The sequence below is a fragment of the Sesamum indicum genome, linkage group LG1 (assembly GCF_026168435.1).
Source record: "Sesamum indicum cultivar Baizhima isolate 11 linkage group LG1, ASM2616843v1, whole genome shotgun sequence".
Taxonomy (NCBI): Eukaryota; Viridiplantae; Streptophyta; class Magnoliopsida; order Lamiales; family Pedaliaceae; genus Sesamum; species Sesamum indicum.
In genome coordinates this window covers 17,158,749-17,175,657 of record NC_142657.1, presented here as the reverse complement: position 1 = coordinate 17,175,657, position 16,909 = coordinate 17,158,749, and the positions used below count along the sequence as shown (strand labels likewise).

The 16,909-nt window shown below is 35.1% G+C and overlaps 4 protein-coding genes across 4 annotated transcripts; 1 reads left to right on the top strand and 3 right to left on the bottom strand.

The window, feature by feature from the left end:
- Positions 1-539: 539 nt before the first annotated feature.
- LOC105165423 (uncharacterized) lies at positions 540-3,233 on the bottom strand. Its single transcript, XM_020697398.2, has one exon. It carries the CDS (start codon positions 2,320-2,322, stop codon positions 1,039-1,041), a length of 1,284 nt encoding a protein of 427 aa, XP_020553057.1. The 5' UTR covers positions 2,323-3,233; the 3' UTR covers positions 540-1,038.
- Positions 3,234-7,426: 4,193 nt separating this feature from the next.
- On the top strand, positions 7,427-9,321 carry LOC105165415 (ABC transporter I family member 17). Its single transcript, XM_011084417.3, has 4 exons — positions 7,427-7,586; positions 7,740-8,063; positions 8,676-8,863; positions 8,970-9,321. The coding sequence occupies exons 1-4, from the start codon at positions 7,571-7,573 to the stop codon at positions 9,222-9,224; spliced, it is 783 nt and encodes a 260-aa protein (XP_011082719.1). The 5' UTR covers positions 7,427-7,570; the 3' UTR covers positions 9,225-9,321.
- A 237-nt stretch (positions 9,322-9,558) lies between these two features.
- On the bottom strand, positions 9,559-10,527 carry LOC105165405 (fasciclin-like arabinogalactan protein 8). The gene has a single exon (XM_011084406.3). It carries the CDS (start codon positions 10,525-10,527, stop codon positions 9,559-9,561), a length of 969 nt encoding a protein of 322 aa, XP_011082708.1.
- A 1,338-nt stretch (positions 10,528-11,865) lies between these two features.
- On the bottom strand, positions 11,866-16,065 carry LOC105165396 (very-long-chain aldehyde decarbonylase CER3). Its single transcript, XM_088875138.1, has 11 exons — positions 15,580-16,065; positions 15,193-15,416; positions 14,862-15,094; positions 14,541-14,760; positions 14,293-14,420; positions 13,602-13,852; positions 13,396-13,503; positions 13,106-13,312; positions 12,858-12,968; positions 12,294-12,467; positions 11,866-12,117 (listed from the first exon to the last, which is right to left on the bottom strand). The coding sequence occupies exons 1-11, from the start codon at positions 15,673-15,675 to the stop codon at positions 11,962-11,964; spliced, it is 1,908 nt and encodes a 635-aa protein (XP_088731264.1). The 5' UTR covers positions 15,676-16,065; the 3' UTR covers positions 11,866-11,961.
- Positions 16,066-16,909: the final 844 nt, after the last annotated feature.

Sequence of the window (16,909 nt, the reverse complement as noted above, 5' to 3'; positions counted from 1 at the left end):
ATTCAACAACCCAGGATCAATGAATATTAAGATTTTCAGTATGATATGCGGGCATCTGAGTCTAAGGTGATATCATGAAAAATAAAAGAACAAGTGACTTATTATCAGCAGTAAAGTTGATGTCCACCTGTTAGAACTCCGATCATGATAGCATGATTAAGAAAGCAAAGGTCTATTCGCTTCACATGATATTATTTTGGAAACAGTCTAATGACAGGTTACTCATCGTAAAAGACAAGCAAATGACATGTTAATGGCCCATCAACTGTCCTACTTTAGAAATGATGATAAATTACTACATTTTAATCGATGCTCTGGAAGGAAGTAAGAAATTACTTGAAAACAGCATCTTCAGCCACTTAATATAAACATAGCTGTTTTTGCATGGTAAATTCAGGCTCTGAATTAATAGATAAATCTGTGTTTTAACAGGCAGTAGTATATGGTGACTCATGCAATCTATCAGCTAAGAGTTAAGGATAAATATGCCAGAAACAGAAAGATATTTGTTATAGAAGAAAAAAAATAATAAAATCAACTGGCTAAACGTTGTTGTTAATATTAAGATCCCAACCAATCTTGATGGTGAAGGTACATAGACATGACTATTGCATCATGCAATCCCACACTTTTTTTCACGTTAAAATGCTGAACTACACAAATTATTCCTGCAAAACTGCTCTAAAATTTCTGATTGACTGTAAATTACAGGACAAAGAAAAAATTTGAAGTGGGGATCATGCTATCATACAACAGGGCAACCAGATTTTAGCAATTTTCCTCATCTGAATGGTTGCATATTATGGGTTCTTCCAATTAAAGAAGAGCCCAATTAGCAGTATGGAATAAAGATTCCCTGCTGCGACCCCTTTCATCCCGAATTGGTCGTTTTACTTTACGAGCGATACATGGATTCAAAGGCCATGAATAAGAACGCCAAAGCCACACCATGGCCAGAAGATCGGCACCGCAAAGCATGCCTTCTGATCCAGTAGCGACAATTCAGCCAACTGCACGACAACAAATCCATGATCCATGCTATTCTTCAAATGCATGTGTACATATTTTCTCTAGCAACAATGGCCAGTCTTCACCAAGTTTTCGTGGATTCAGCTCCATGGCAACTCGAAAGTCCTGTAAAGAAATTTCGCAAGGATTTCTCTGTTCTTCCACTTCCGGAGGTTTTCCACTATTTTGCATCTGAAATTGATGACCTGGTCTAACACCATTAATTAGCTTCATATAGCTGTGGTGCTTGTTGGTATTATTCTTTGTTGACTCATGCCCTGATCTTGACCCTACAAGTTCAATGCAAGACCTAATTAATCCTTTCATGTACGAGTCTAATCCATGGTTCAAGATGTTGGCAGAATCAACCGACACCCCTTCAAGACCTTGTGCTAAAGCAATCTGCTCCATCCGTTCCCTTAATGTTAGACTGTCCAACAAAACACCATCATCAAGTGCATCGATACATCTACTGCTACTTGCTGGAGGCAGAGCTCTACGTGCCCCACCAATGCTAACAGGACATAATGGAACACCAAGTGGCGCCCGGAGTGGACTCCTAGGAGAAGCTTCTTTCCCATCATCTCTAACTACTAATTCTGTCTGTTCCTTGCTGCATGAAGGAGCTGAACCATCTGGTGATGTCCTCAGAATGGACATTTTAGCAGAACGCCGAACCAAGTTCTCACTTTCATTCTCTGATTGGTGCATGAGTTCTTGATGATGCTGCACCGGCTTCCCAATATCAGGTGGATTCAAATTTCCATTCTCCAATACGACATTAAAATCACTCGACTGAGTGGAAGCAGACAGCTGAGGTCCCACACTAGTTTTGCCGTTAGGTCCAAGAGCGCTTCGACGATCCCCAGTTCTCCGATCACGAGAACCTGTTCTGGCCTTTCGGGGCGAGAGGGGTAGCATGTCACCTCCATTTGACAACCCTGGTGACACACAAGCTTGAGGAGTCATACTGGTGTGGGACCCATTTTGCTGATAACTATCAGCAGAAATATCCTTGCTGCTAACTTGTGTACCATTCTTCAAAACATCATCCTTGTGACTTGCTGGTGGTGGGGTTTTCGCACTACAAGCATTTCTCAATATTGCACGAATGAGCTGATTGTGAAGTGCAATATTCTCCCGCCCAAAAATTCTAAGACAAAGCTTATTGAACTCAACCTTAGTGAGTTTTAAACTCAAGAACCTGTTCAAGTAATAAAAATATTGCTTGGACCCCTCTGCCCCGAGTTTCTTCACTATCTGAGCTTTCAACTCGGCAAGATTGATCCGCGTATGGTGATGTGGTGGTTGCATCTCTCTGGCCTCTCTCCTTATCCAAGCTAAAACTCCATATAACAAAAACACACTGCCACAACAACGATAAAGGACCTTCAACTAAATTAGGGTTTTTTGCTACAACTCCAGGAATCCATTTCCAAACAATATCTCATCCCCCAAACAACCCCCCTAACAAATTCAAACCCAAAACCCATCTCCAGAACTTCAATTTTACAAACTAGAATAGCCAGAGGGTCGAGCCCGCAACCAGAGATCTCAAACTTTCAATCAAACTGACTCTCCCTCCAAAATCCCAAATTTGCGAAAATCGTCAGATTCTTAACACTAAACCCAGAATTCAGAATTACAATCCACACGAACCTATTATTGAACTAAACCGCGAAAACTAAATACCTCCCTGCTTCTCCAAGTAAACCGCCCAAAAATTTTACCTGTATTACGCAAAATTCAACAATAACCCAAATGCCACTCCCCCAATGAACGATTCAAGCTTGAATTCTGAACTTCAAGCTCAGATTTTTATGCTCAAAATTCAAACTTGAATAAAAATGAATCAACAGAACATAGAGATTCAAACTTGAAACAAAATATGAGTTCACGGAGGCGAGATAACGAATGGGCTCACCTTATTGAAGCTCCCCGAATTTAGATTTAGAAGAAAAAATAATCAAAAACACTCTCAGCTTAATTTTCCTTTCTCCTTTTCCTCTTAACTACTCCTCTGAAACCCATATAGCTTCTAACACCATTGCTCCTTATCCCTTCAAAATTTTGCTCTGCATTCTCCAATTTACTCTCTTCAATTCTGCAAAATAAAATCCTGAATCAGAAAATTGAAGACCCCTTTTCTCTGTTTTCTCTCTGATCGCTCTCCTCTTCGATACTCCTCCTTTCTCTCTCTTCGTTCTTTCTCTCTCTTTTTTCGTTTTCTGTCTGATTAGAAAGCTAATGCTTTTGTGTAATTTCTGTAGGAAGTACAAATTCTGATGCACGGGGTACGACAGCTTTATGTTATACATTGCGTTTGGAATGTTGCACCTGGATCTGGCAGGGGGAAAAACAGTTTGGCATTATCAATTTCTGAATATAGAAGGCCTATTCATTCCACGCATTGAGTTTTCTGTGAATTTTACTTGCCACCCTATTGGTTAATTTGGATGACGTGGTCACTAGTAATTGAACCAAGACATAGCTCTCCTTAACTGCGAGTGTGGAAAAATAACATATATGGATTTTCTTTTATTTTCAATTTATGTTTTGTTTTCTTGGTTAGAATAAGATTCTTCACATAAATTTTGAGAGGGAAGAACAAAATTCATTGTGGTGGTGAGCATAGAATTCCTTCCTCAATTTTTAAAGTGTGCTATGGCAATTCTACTTTGATAATGTTTGTATAAAAACACTTCAAAGTAATTATATTTTTTATTTGCTATTATTATCTTTATTAATCCAACTTTCGTATATTTAAATTTAATATCATTACATCCACATTTTAAAAACATTAAAATTTCTTAGTAACGATCAAGATCGTCATTATTTTTCACAAACTTGTTACTATTTTGGATTATTTATAGTCATTTTTCTAATTTTTTTATAATTATTTCATCATTTTAAATTAAGTAAGATTATGTCACGTGTAACCTCACTAGACATTTGTTGGTTGTTAGTATTCCCGATCCAGAATAACTTAATTAAAATGAGCTTACTTATAAAAATTTCTCAGTTTCCAAAACACTTGGGATTGCAGTGTATTTGTTGTTTATTACATTGATCGTGTTAATCACTTACCAAACTCCAATGGAGATGATATTGGTCGTATCTAATGAACTGGTAGTTATTAATTTATTATTCACAACAATAAATATAGAAAAATACTCGAAAATGTTCGACTACTGAATATATAAATTTAAGTTTTGTTACTTCAAAAACTAAAACTGGACTGAAAATTGATCATATTATTCTAAAAAAAGTCAAATACTTCAATATTATAAGTCTGGTCATATATTGATCGTTTATTTTTCCATTTATGTACCATTTTATTTACAACTTATATTTAATTTCTCTTACTCGTAGAACCCTACATTATCATATTTGTATTATGATTATCCCTCCAAAGTTCGTCATGCATAATCACTTGCTATATACTTCATAAGCTTGGTTTTACCAATAAGAGCGGGCATAGTAGGAATCAGGAACGGGGAAGTAAGTAGGACTAATTAATGAGTCGAGTTGTGCCAAAATATGCTTATTTAGCACATTATTTGTCCGAGTAATATAAAATTGCAGATGAATTTTAAACTTGTCTCTTAAAAAGGACACAATTTAAATAACGAACAACGAACCACATTCATTTTATTTCTATATTAGCTTCGACTTTGACATGATCACTCATAAATATGAAATATAAACTAAATCGGTGTGCAAAATATGAAATATTGAGATTATTACGTATTAGGTAAATTTTCTATTCAATTGATAATTATTAGCTCCACAATCTTTTTTCAGAAAAATAAAGGTCAGTGTTTTAGACTACTAAAGATTTTATATACATAAATTATACCCTTGCACTCATTTTTTAATTTTAACAGATATTACGTATCTCTAAGAAAAGATCAACCTCAATAAATTCATTAACACAACTATTTCTATTACGTGTACTTAAAGACCAACGATCTCGAGTGATTTGCCTATTAATAAGCAATGGCGTATTATTAATTTCTTTATATTTGTCGAAAGTCCGAACTCTCTTTTTTTAAATAATTTTATTTTTCACATAGATAGATAAGAAAAATTACCAACGATCTCGAGTGATTTGCCTATTAATAAGCAATGACGTATTATTAATTTCTTTATGCTTGTCCAAAGTCTGAACTCTCTCCTTTTTTTAAACGATTTTCTTTTTCACATAGATAGATAAGAAATAATTTTTATTTTAATTTCACCAATTTGTTAAGTAATATAAAATGAAGTATTTGTTTATATATGCGTATTTCTTATTATAGTAGAATTGATATCTAATTTAAATTTATAGTTGATGAACTTATTTTTAAAGTATTTCCTATATGTACTTCCGAATGTTTTCAAAATCGTTTGTGATAACCTACGCGATGGATTTAACAGTAAATGTAGCCGCAATGGTAAATTTTACACTGCAATACATCAATTAATGATAAAATGCCAAGTGGTTTTGATACTAATATTGGGAGGAGATGAATGGAATTTTTTTTTATTCTTTTATCCATAAATATCACGAAACTTATGTTAAATATTTTTGTCCGTTAAATAAATAAAAGTGCATACATAGACAAAACAATCTTTAACACCTTATTATCCAAAAATTCCACATAAATAAAACTGAAATCTCCCAAATAATAATCCGAATTGGTAAAATAATGAAACTTATCAAATAAGATATACAAACAAGTTTTGAGAAGTATCCTTTTGCTCAATTACATGTACCTTGACTTTTATGACATACACTTAACATTAATTTAATATTGAGAAATTTTCAAAGTAATAAGAATATAAGAATAGTTTAGTTAGATTGTGAATCCTTTCTATCAGCAGCACACTAATATAATCTTTAATTTTCTATCTTATCGTGTAATAAATCTTGACTTGTGCAAGTTCACCTATGACTTAATTCGATTTGTCTAAAGAGAGCTGATGAAAAATCTTAATCTGTATATGAGTATTACGTAGTTAATTCATGATGAAGACATAATAATTAGAATCCTCAACACCAAATGCTATGTTGTCCTAGAGATCCTGAGACATTGATAATGTTTATCTTTTTTAATGTGACATAAATATCCGTATATAAATTTATCTCAGACGATGAAATCGTAATATATTCTCATTATTTTAGACCATATACAATATACCTTGTTTGAACTACTAAAACTCCAGCAAAAATTATACATTTAGAAAATATACACACACACATATATATATATATATATCAAACGATGATTATATATTACATTAGTATTGATAAAAATGAAAAATACATTAATTGACTCGATCAATAAATACACAGAATAATAAATTGATATTACCATAAATTCACGTTAAGTGAGAGACAAATACCCATTACAATTAATGTACTCATATTAAATTAAACAAACACCCACATATCTAATAAGACTCAAACATAAGACCAATTTTTACTATGTAAAATGCACGTAGAGTTATATCGACACGAGTGTATTATTTCACCAAAACTTACATTTCCAATAATAGTTGAAGAAAAGAAAATAAATGGAATGGAAAATTACATATAATTTCTATAAACCGCAACTATAATGTAAACTTTTACCGTGATATATAATAATAAGTTAATTAATTAATTAATCTTATAAACAAATTCGAAATATTATTTTTTACTGTGTATACTAATAAGCATATTTTAAGATGTTTAAAACCATAAACCCTATGATTAATTAATTATCCCTTTTTAGAGATTACACATAAATTTTATTATACTTCATATTTTTTATCAATAATTATAATAATTCTAATGAAAGATCATCATTATAGCCAATTATTTCTTATGTTCTATTATTTTATTATTTAAGCTAAATAAGTTGATCATTTTATACTTGTCGTTTCAAATTTTCAACATGAAAGCTTAAAAGGAAAATATCATAATTTCAAGAAAAGAAGGATAATTACAACAAACTCTTGTATATTACATCAACTTATCAAAGAGTTGATTGTAATGGGAAAAAACTCTTTTTGTGTTTTCACCTTTTTCTTTAGTTTTTGAAATCATCCATCAATTTTCACATTTCTATCACTTAACCTTCAAATGTTTCTTTTTGTCTTTTTCGCTCTTCTTTCAATGACCTCTTATAATTTTTTCTATTTTTTATTTATTCACATATAATTATAAATAATTTTTCAAAAAATATTTGAATAAATTATGCACAGTGTTGGCACCCTACGTAGCTGAAACTTGTCACTAACTCAAAAGCGACAGTGATATTTATCTTGAAAAGGAAAAGATTAACAATGCATGATAAAGTTGTCTGATAAGAGAATCATGAATCTGAAATCTGAATGGCTTACTTTTGTAACAACTTGTGGTATGATAGATACCCTTTGAAAATACCGTCAAGGTCTTCTCCAAGCCCACTTCATTTAACTGAGGAAGGTTTCTTCATTCTACTATTTTCCTGAGTAACTCTCTATAAAAACAGGAAAAAAGTCATTTCTTTATCGCATTGGGTTTCATTTCTTCTGGGAGCTTTCTGTTCTTGCCATGGAAGCTTTTGAAGGTATCCCTCTTAAGTTTTTTCAATTCTTTGAGCAAAATCATGCAGCCCCTTTTGTGTAAACTTAGTAATTTATACTCATTATCAATCAAAGTTTGAAATGAACTGTTTCTGGTTTCTTGAATTGTTTCTGAATGGATGTGTGAGTTGCTGTAGTTGTGGGAGCAGAAGATCATTTGCTGGCGCCGGAGAATGGGCACTTGCCTGATATGAAAATGGAGGTGAGGCATCTGACGAAGGTTTCTGGCAAGGATGTACGGATACTGAACAGAATCAGCTTGGACATCCGGAGAGGAGAGATTGTGGGGGTGATCGGGCCGAGTGGGAGCGGGAAATCCACGTTTCTTCGGGCCCTTAATCGGTTGTGGGAGCCCGCATCTGCTACTGTGTTTCTTGATGGTGTGGATATCTGTCAGCTTGATGTTCTTCATCTTCGGAGGAGAGTCGGTATGCTGTTCCAGCTTCCGGTCATGTTTGAAGGTAAAGATGCTTGTAAATTGGGAGGATACTGTGGTTTTGCTTCTTTGCTTATCTGTTTTGGTTTTAAATGAGAAGTGATTTGCATATGTTATTAGTTAGTTATGGTTCTCTCTTGCAATGTGGTGGTAATGGCTAGAGCTCAATGATTTTATGTCTTCCCTGTTCTTGGGGTGTGGGGAATGGGGTGGGGTAGGGGGAGAAGACTGTCTAATCGGCCTAAACGGTTTGATACTGCAACGAAGGACTTTGCTGATTTTGAAGAGCATCAGCTGAAGTTCATGAGAAAGGAATCATAACGAGACATAATTGAGGTTTTGATGAACCATAAGCAAACGGTCGAAGGCCATGTCAAACTTTCTGAACTTTTGGTTTGCTTCTCAGCTTCTGTGAACAGGCCCTTTTTCAAATTTTTGGCTCTTTATGCTTGAAGATTTGGGGTACACTAGTTCTAATACATGCTTTTTGAAATTCATCCTGTCTTTCTGGTGCTGGTGGTTTTGATGTATGGTTATCGATAATAAAGTTCATACGTATAATCAGCAGGTTGTATAACTTGCTTGGTATTTATGGAATAGGCTTTTGTTGATTATTCTCATTCTTCTTGGATTGCAGGAACTGTTGCAGATAACGTGCGATATGGACCACAATTAAGAGGGAAGAAAGTAAGTGATAATGAGGTCCACAATTTACTGGCTCTTGCAGATCTCGATCCATCTTTCTACAGCAAGTCTGGTGGAGAGTTATCTGTTGGTCAAGCTCAAAGGGTTGCTCTGGCAAGAACATTGGCTAATGAACCGGAGGTGACACTGATGAGACTGTTATAACCTAAACTGTTTGGGCAAGATAATTGTGTTTGACAAAATTCTTCTGCCATTTTTCTCATGTTCATATCCCTCTTGTATGAAGGTTTTGCTACTTGATGAGCCAACAAGTGCATTGGATCCAATATCAACCCAGAACATAGAAGACGTTATGGTGAAGCTGAAGAAAGATCGGGAGATGACTATTGTTATGGTCTCTCACAGCATCAAACAAATACAGAGGATTGCCGATGTGGTGTGCCTTCTTGTTAATGGGGAGATTGTTGAAATTCTGAAACCTGATCAGCTCTCTGAGGCTAAGCATCCTATGGCACAAAGGTTTCTTCAGCTCAGCTCTTGAGCGTTTCTCTACTGCTGCATATATAGTAGCTCTTTATTTGTACTTCCATATGCCACAACGGCTATTAGCTATAAGCTTATGAAAAAGCTTTGGATTATCTGTTGATTGTCTCTTGCATGCATCCATTTTTCCAACATGAGTATAACAAAAGAAGAAACTCACTGTTGAGAGAAATTAAATGATTGTCATTAGTACCAAAGAATCAATCTAACAGCCCTGTCCAACCCTCTAGTTGAGGGCTGCATATCCATGTAACAAAATTTCTAAAAAACTTAAAACTGATCTAAAAAAATAGAAATCTAAAATGTTATGAACACTTGATACTAGCTCCTTGTCAGATTCTTGATGCAAGGCAAAGACTGGATAACGCAATTGTAAGTACCGAAGCAAGACCACTGTGGAGAGCTTTGTCTGCACTTTGAGAATTGTCCGCTGGTTGTGTATCAGCTGCTGGACCATTTGTCACTGGTGTACTTGCCACTGGCGTATCTGGCGCTGGAACATTCGCGGATGGTACACCCGCAGATGGAGCATCTGTAACTGGTGCATTGGCAGTTGGTGCAGCACTTGGGATAGGAGCTGAACCTGGCGTTGCAGCAAGCGTAGGAGCCTGAGAAGGGGCATTTGAAGATGAGGGGGAGATCGAGGTTGCTGGGGCCGTAGATTGTGATATTGTTGGAGACAAGTTGGGGGATGCACCGGGGGCCATGGATGGTGCAGTGGACGCTCTGGGGCTAGACGACGGTGATGGAGATGTTGAGGAGTTAGAATTCGAAGCTCCGTCAATCCCTTCTGGTATGATCACATTAGTCACTTGTAGCACTGAAAAATTGTAAGGCTGTGAAACAACAGACTTAACGAGATTGGAACTAATCGTCGACCCCGGCACTGCTGAGCCAAATGCAATACTGTCACTGCTTAACTGTGTTACATTTACAAACCCCTGCTGGCCTTTGGCCAAACCAGTAGTCTGGAACAGCGTGGTGACAATAGTGGATTTGTTCGATAGTTTCTGGAGCTTGGGGACATCAAAGTAATCTAGGATCACATGCACACTCATAATTTTCTTTAGGACATCCGAGGACTTCCCAGAAAGTGGGGATAAGTTGTTGTTCTCAACCACGAGGACTGTGATCGATTGGCGGCTGTTGATCTCGGATGCCAGGTTGGTCAGAGTGAGGAAGCTGTTGAAGGTGGAGAAGGATGCATACTGGCTGAGAACTTGGGTAATGTTGAAGGCAACGGCACTGTGGAACAGGAGAGAGAAAGAAAAGAGAGAGATCTTTACTACACTAATACCCATCAGGGTTGAAACTCTGAAATGTCTTTTGAGTTCTGCAAAGTAGAAGGTGGTAATCGATGATTTAATACATGCAGAAATGAGTGGTGATGATTGTACATGGTTTGTAGGAGGAAAGGCTATTTCTCCTTGTTTGAAGGAATTGGTTGGTTGAAGAGAAACCGCTGTGGTGCAAAAATTAGGATAACTGGTTCTTAAAAATAGGTTGTTGTCCGAGAATTGATGAAGAGCTAAAGACACAAAAGAAACATACTGGTTCTGTTTCTCCCACAATACTAAGTAGAAACTTCTCCAAGGATTAAGGATAATGATCACTGTTGTACAGCTGCAGAAACTATAGTCAGAGACCAAGATCTTGGCCTTGTGACAAGAAATTCTAGTTCTTTGGTCAAATTTGATCAATCACATTATCAGTGTATCATATTTAATATGCAATCGGTATATAGTGTAAGGATAATAACTAATTACATAACATTATACTTATCATCTTATTGACGAAAGCCATCTTCTGCCCCTCCCACTTCAACACTACATAATTTTGAGGGCTTGTATTAAAGAGGTGATTGTTTTATGGTTTCGATTTTTTTCTTGTTAATATTAATTTCAAATTGAATTGTCACGAGAATAATATTTGATCATAATTACACCATTTTGACTTTATATATATATTTTATATATAAGTATAATAATATTATTGTGGATATTGAATGGGGATTAAAATTAAATAATTTTATATAAATATTTTTGCTAACATCATCATTTTCTGAGCGAACCTTAAAAGTTTCGAAAGGGATGTAAGTACAATTTCAAAAGTTTTTTTTAGAAAAAATATAATTTTATATTTTAAAAAAAATTATGATGTAATTAATCCTAAAATATATATGTTAGTAAAGAATAATTAAGATGAAGCTAAAAGGCCTACAGACAGTCAGTAGCGGGTAAGCATACATAAAATACATAACACTTGTGACCTATTTATTTATACTAATTATAAAAGCAAATCCTCTTTTGTGTGTTATTTTATGATTTTTACATAATTTACCGAAAATCTTATAACAATTACACCATTTTGGGCCAAGATATAGAATTACCAAAAATACAAATTAAATAGATTTTGAAGTGTTCACCGATATACTATCAATTTAACAAATTAACGTCCTTACTATTTTTTTATTTGCTTCAACATGTCGCTCTTCTCCCAAATAATAATTTATAAAATATTCCGTAGTTCGATTTTGTGGCAGTTTCAGTTATACCCTAAGTGTTGTACAATTTAACTTAACTGTACGATTTGGTTGATTTGGTCTGTTTAGGTGTTGTATTCTTATGAATAATTGAGAATAAAAACGAAAATTAAGTGTGGTATATAATTATTAACTTGTGAATTATAAAATACAATTGAAAATCTTTAAGTATGGAAGAGTTTGAAACTGAAATCTACAAGGGTTTGAGGCCATGTCTGAGCGCAGCTTCCCACACAACATCAATCTGATCAACATTGATAGCTCCAACCTCATGGTGCTTCCATCCTTCAAGAAAATGAACTAACCCTCCTGCATGGCAAGCATGAACCACTCCTCTTTCCATTGTGTACTGATTCATAGAGGGGAGGAAAAAAAACAGAGTTAAATCCAATATTTATATTTACTTATTTTTTTATTATATATTTATAGATAAAATTATACAAATATTTTATTTTAAATAATTTTTAAAAACTATTCACATACAAAAATTGCTGCAAGGAAAGGAGAGTAAACAAGTATATATACCTCACATGTTCCAAGCCCCTCAACATCATCTGGGAGTCTCATTGCTGCCAGCTTCCCATAAGTGCAGTCCCTTCTAAATGGGATGATGGGTGGAACCACAAACTGGTGAAAATGTGTGCCTGATGGCGCCCAATACTGTTCTCTCGGCATCAGCCACTTCCCTATAATCCATGTCTGTAAATTTTTCACAATGGTTGAGACTGTGCATGAGTCCAAGATTGCATATTCAGTGCAATATTACACAGCATAAACTCGACAAACTTTTAGAGTAAGATCATGGTTGTTGGGGTCTGATCTAACCTTACAAATTAGTACTACTAGGCGCAAGTTTGTAATTTTTCTTCTCGAATTTACGCACGTTTCACAATCTATTTTTGCAATTTCATAATAAATATGGGTTCTAAGTAGGGAGTTGTCTTTGTATTCCCTATACCTATTCACCAAGAATTACACAGATTAGAAGTACTTCATACTTGAAGGATAATGTAATCTGTCCTCTTTATCCTGTTATTTGCAGCAAATTGTGAGTGCTCTATCTTAAGCAATCAAAACCAAGACAATTACCTTACAGTGCTGAGCTGCTTGATACTTAGTAACTTGAACTAAGTACTTTTGGCAGTCGGCCGGTGCTTCTTTCTGAATCTTGGCGAATCTCTCGGTAGAGAGAGTTAGCATCTGTGTTCACACCATACTTATGTCAGAATCATACCAATTATTTCAGATACAAATTAACCTTAACCAGATTATATTCAATTGCAGTCTAAAACTTTGTCCTTCTTAAGAGTAGTTTGGTTGTTCTGTTCTGTACTTACAAGAACTTTGACTTTCTGTCGAGCAAGGTAGAGAGCAATTGCCCTGCCGAGCTTAGAAGTCGCCCCGGTTAAGAAAACTTCCCCGACATCTTGAGGAATCTCGTTTAGGATCACAGCAGCTGTTAATGTGTTTCCATGAACGACTCTAACTTTAAGGTTGGGATGCTTGTTAATAAAGAGAGTTCCACCTCCATTCAGACCTTCATTCTACAATGAAATTTCTTACATGAGTACAAAAACCATATGTCTCTGTTCTTCTTAACCGAAGGGCAGTAGTCATATACATTTACCTTATTTAGTGCAGCAAGGCTAATAACCTTAACTCCAATTTTGTCTGCTTTAAGGATAGCATCTTCAATTTGTTTGTTTATGCCTTTTGTAGCAAAAGGTAAAAAGTACTGCAAACATAGTAAAAAGAAATACATCAGCCAAGATTTAAGTAAACATCAAACTTTTGTGTTGGCAAGCAAATAGAGAATTTAATCAAAACAGCTACCTGGAAACCAAATCTTGGGACGGCCCAAGTCTGGAACAATCTCCCTCTGAGATAGTAAAAGCTCATCAAGAAGGTCTTAGACTTTGCCCACATAACAAGCATCACCATATAGGCAATAGGCCAACCAGGAAACAAGAAGGGCTTTGCACTGAAAGGTATTGAGCTAAAGGATCGGTAAACGAATGGAGAATGCATTGATGACATAACGTCCACAGCATGTGCAAGAAATACAAAATCCGGTGCTCTGCTATCTGCAATTTGGTTTTATAAGAATCAAAACTGTTAAAAGAAAATACGTTGGAAGAAAATGATTATAAATTTTGTCAAAATAGTTGACTGAAAATTATGGTCCTATAATTTCCAATTAACACATTGTACTTATGTGGCTTGCAGGTGAGACACCTTTACAAGAGATATTTTCCCACTATTCACGGTTTTGTCTAAGAAAAGACACCTTGCTCAATCCCCTCGTCTCATCCAATATGGGATGGTAGAGACACATTAACATCAAAAACTAAAGATCGTCTGATCTTTCTAACAAAACAATTTAACATTAAAAGACTCACTTGTTCTTGAGCTAATTTCCCTTCCCCTCGTCTCATCCAATATGGGATGGTAGAGACACATTAACATCAAAAACTAAAGATCGTCTGATCTTTCTAACAAAACAATTTAACATTAAAAGACTCACTTGTTCTTGAGCTAATTTCCCTTTGAAGATCCCATGAATTGGTGTTCATCGTCTTCCACAACTTATCATACAAAGGCATGAAGAGGCAAAAATTCGTCCCCATGTCTGAATGGTGAAGACTGTGATATCTGCAGACAAAAACAGAAAAAAATAAGATAGTTGTTGTCTAACCTTATTTTCACGTTGATATTATTTCTTCTTATTTTCGGTCTAATGAACAGAAAATAACAGATGGATGAAAGCCTTACGTTGGCGGACGAATAAGATATTTCAGGAGAGGAATGGTCTCAAACAGGCGATCAGGAAAAACTTCAACGTTACAGTGCCCCAAACACTGAAGAAAATCAAACACCAAGAAGTAACCGTACATCAAGATTATCGATCCGTAGCCAATAAAGACCGTCCCCAAGGTTGGAATTCCAACAACTGCACAAAGTAATATGTGTTCCAAGAACGTCGCATGCTCAGCTGCAACACAATTATATGCAAATCAATTAGCTAGGTTGTATTCTTGGTTCATAGCGATTAAAGTTGGGCAGAATCTCAATTCCTTTTTGTATCATTCGTACCTGTGTAAGGATGCAGAACCTTAGAGCTATGATGGAGCCAGTGATATTGTTCAAACAAACTAGAGGAATGTAATAATCTATGTAACCAGTAGTAGAGCGGCTCTGAGATTCCCATGTGGAGCATGAGGCAGCAGATAACACCCCTTATATCCCAGATGGGAAGATTGGCTAAGGCGGGGAAACTCAAGTACAAGAACGAAGCAGCAAAAGTTTGAAGTATCAGAAAATTATCCCTGTTGCATGATTAAGACAAGAATCAAAAACTCATGCCTAAGAAGCAAAAATTCGAAGACATGGGAGGGAACAAAAGTTGGATTTTTGGAGATCATACCAATGCCATTCAGCGTCAATCTGATCAAATTCAACACCTTGTTGATTAATCCGACGGGTACGGTTAACGAACAGCATACAAGAAAAGCTGCTCCAGAGCTGATGAACAAGAGCTCTCAGCCCAGACAACATGAGAATATGCAAGCACCAATCATCATTCTTGACTTCTCCATCAATGTAAACTGCATAAAGCACTCTTGCAACCAACGGCCCATACAACAAATACTGTTCCCACACAAACAACCACAAGAACAGCGATGATCAGATTCTTAAAATGAAACGGAAAATTTTCAAACTTAAGAGACCCCCCCCCTCCCCCCCCCCCCCCAAAAAAAAAACAAAAAACAAAAAAAAAAAAGGAGGCCCGGAAGAGGGTTGGAGTGCATGCCTTGAAACTATGCAAGTTCTCCCATGGCCAAGCAAATAAACCAGCTTCTCCCCTTCTATGTTTGCAGATTTTGTTGTCTTTCTCCTGTTCCATCATAGGTAGTGAAATTCGAAAGACATGCAATTATTAATGGATTGTGAAGCAGAATGATGATAGCTTCTTTAATGGGAGCTCCGCTCAGCTCTCCCTTTCCTCTGATTCTTGTTCGCACCAACCTCAACACTTTTATAGCCTTGCAAGAATATAGGAAATTCTTCATCACAACTTGCCTTCTTTATAGGGTTTGAGGGTGGGACAAATACAATGGCCCAAAGTAACAGAATTTCAACATATTCTTGTTGAGAATCATAGCGGACAGCTGTGGGTGTTGCAAGAAAATTAATGAGGAAGAAGAGGTACGTGGCCAACAGGAGATGGTTGGCTGCCAATGTTTGAATAAACTTTTAATGGGGTTTTGGTGGTGGATTTGCAGATTGCAGTTGGGATGTGGATGGCCTTTTGTCTTCAACTTCAAGACTCCAATCCATCTAATTTCTTCTTACTTCTAAATACATTTTGCACCCTAAAGTATGTCTATAATCTGATTCACCCCCTAAAGTATGAAGTATAACAGAAACCCCCCAAAAAATAATTTGGTCTTCCCACTTAGTCTTTATACTTTTCATTTCAGTTTCTAAACTATGTTTAATCATAAAATCTCCCCAAAACTACTTTTAGAAATTTTAAGATTTTATTCAAATTTTTATTTAAACAATAATATTTAAAATGTCTAGCTTTTTTAGAAATTATATAATACATAAAAAGATTTACAAGCTCAATATAATTTTATAAAATTATGTTATATAACTTACATATTTTGCATTCATTTACTCGTACAAATACTTAAAATATATCATATCATCACCCATAAAATTATCGAATATAGGGGATTAATATGGCACATATATATATTCGATATAATATTTTAAAGTTGTATTGACAATACTTTAAAAAACTAAAAATTCAATAAAAAATTATATAAAAATATAAAAAAATCATATAATTTATAGAGTTTATATAAATTTTCTTACCAATACAAAATTCATAAATTTTTAGATAATATAGATTTTAAATAAAATATTTATAATCATTCAAATTATAATTTAGAGAAATGATTGAAACAAAAATATATTTTAACGGGTGTAAATAATAAGGACATTTTCATCATAAAAAATTTGATTCATATTATAAGGGGTGTTTTATTATCTTTTATAATATATAAGGGTAAACGCGATTATATGCATACTTCAAGCATAGAAAATATATTTAACCTATATAAAAATTAGACCAA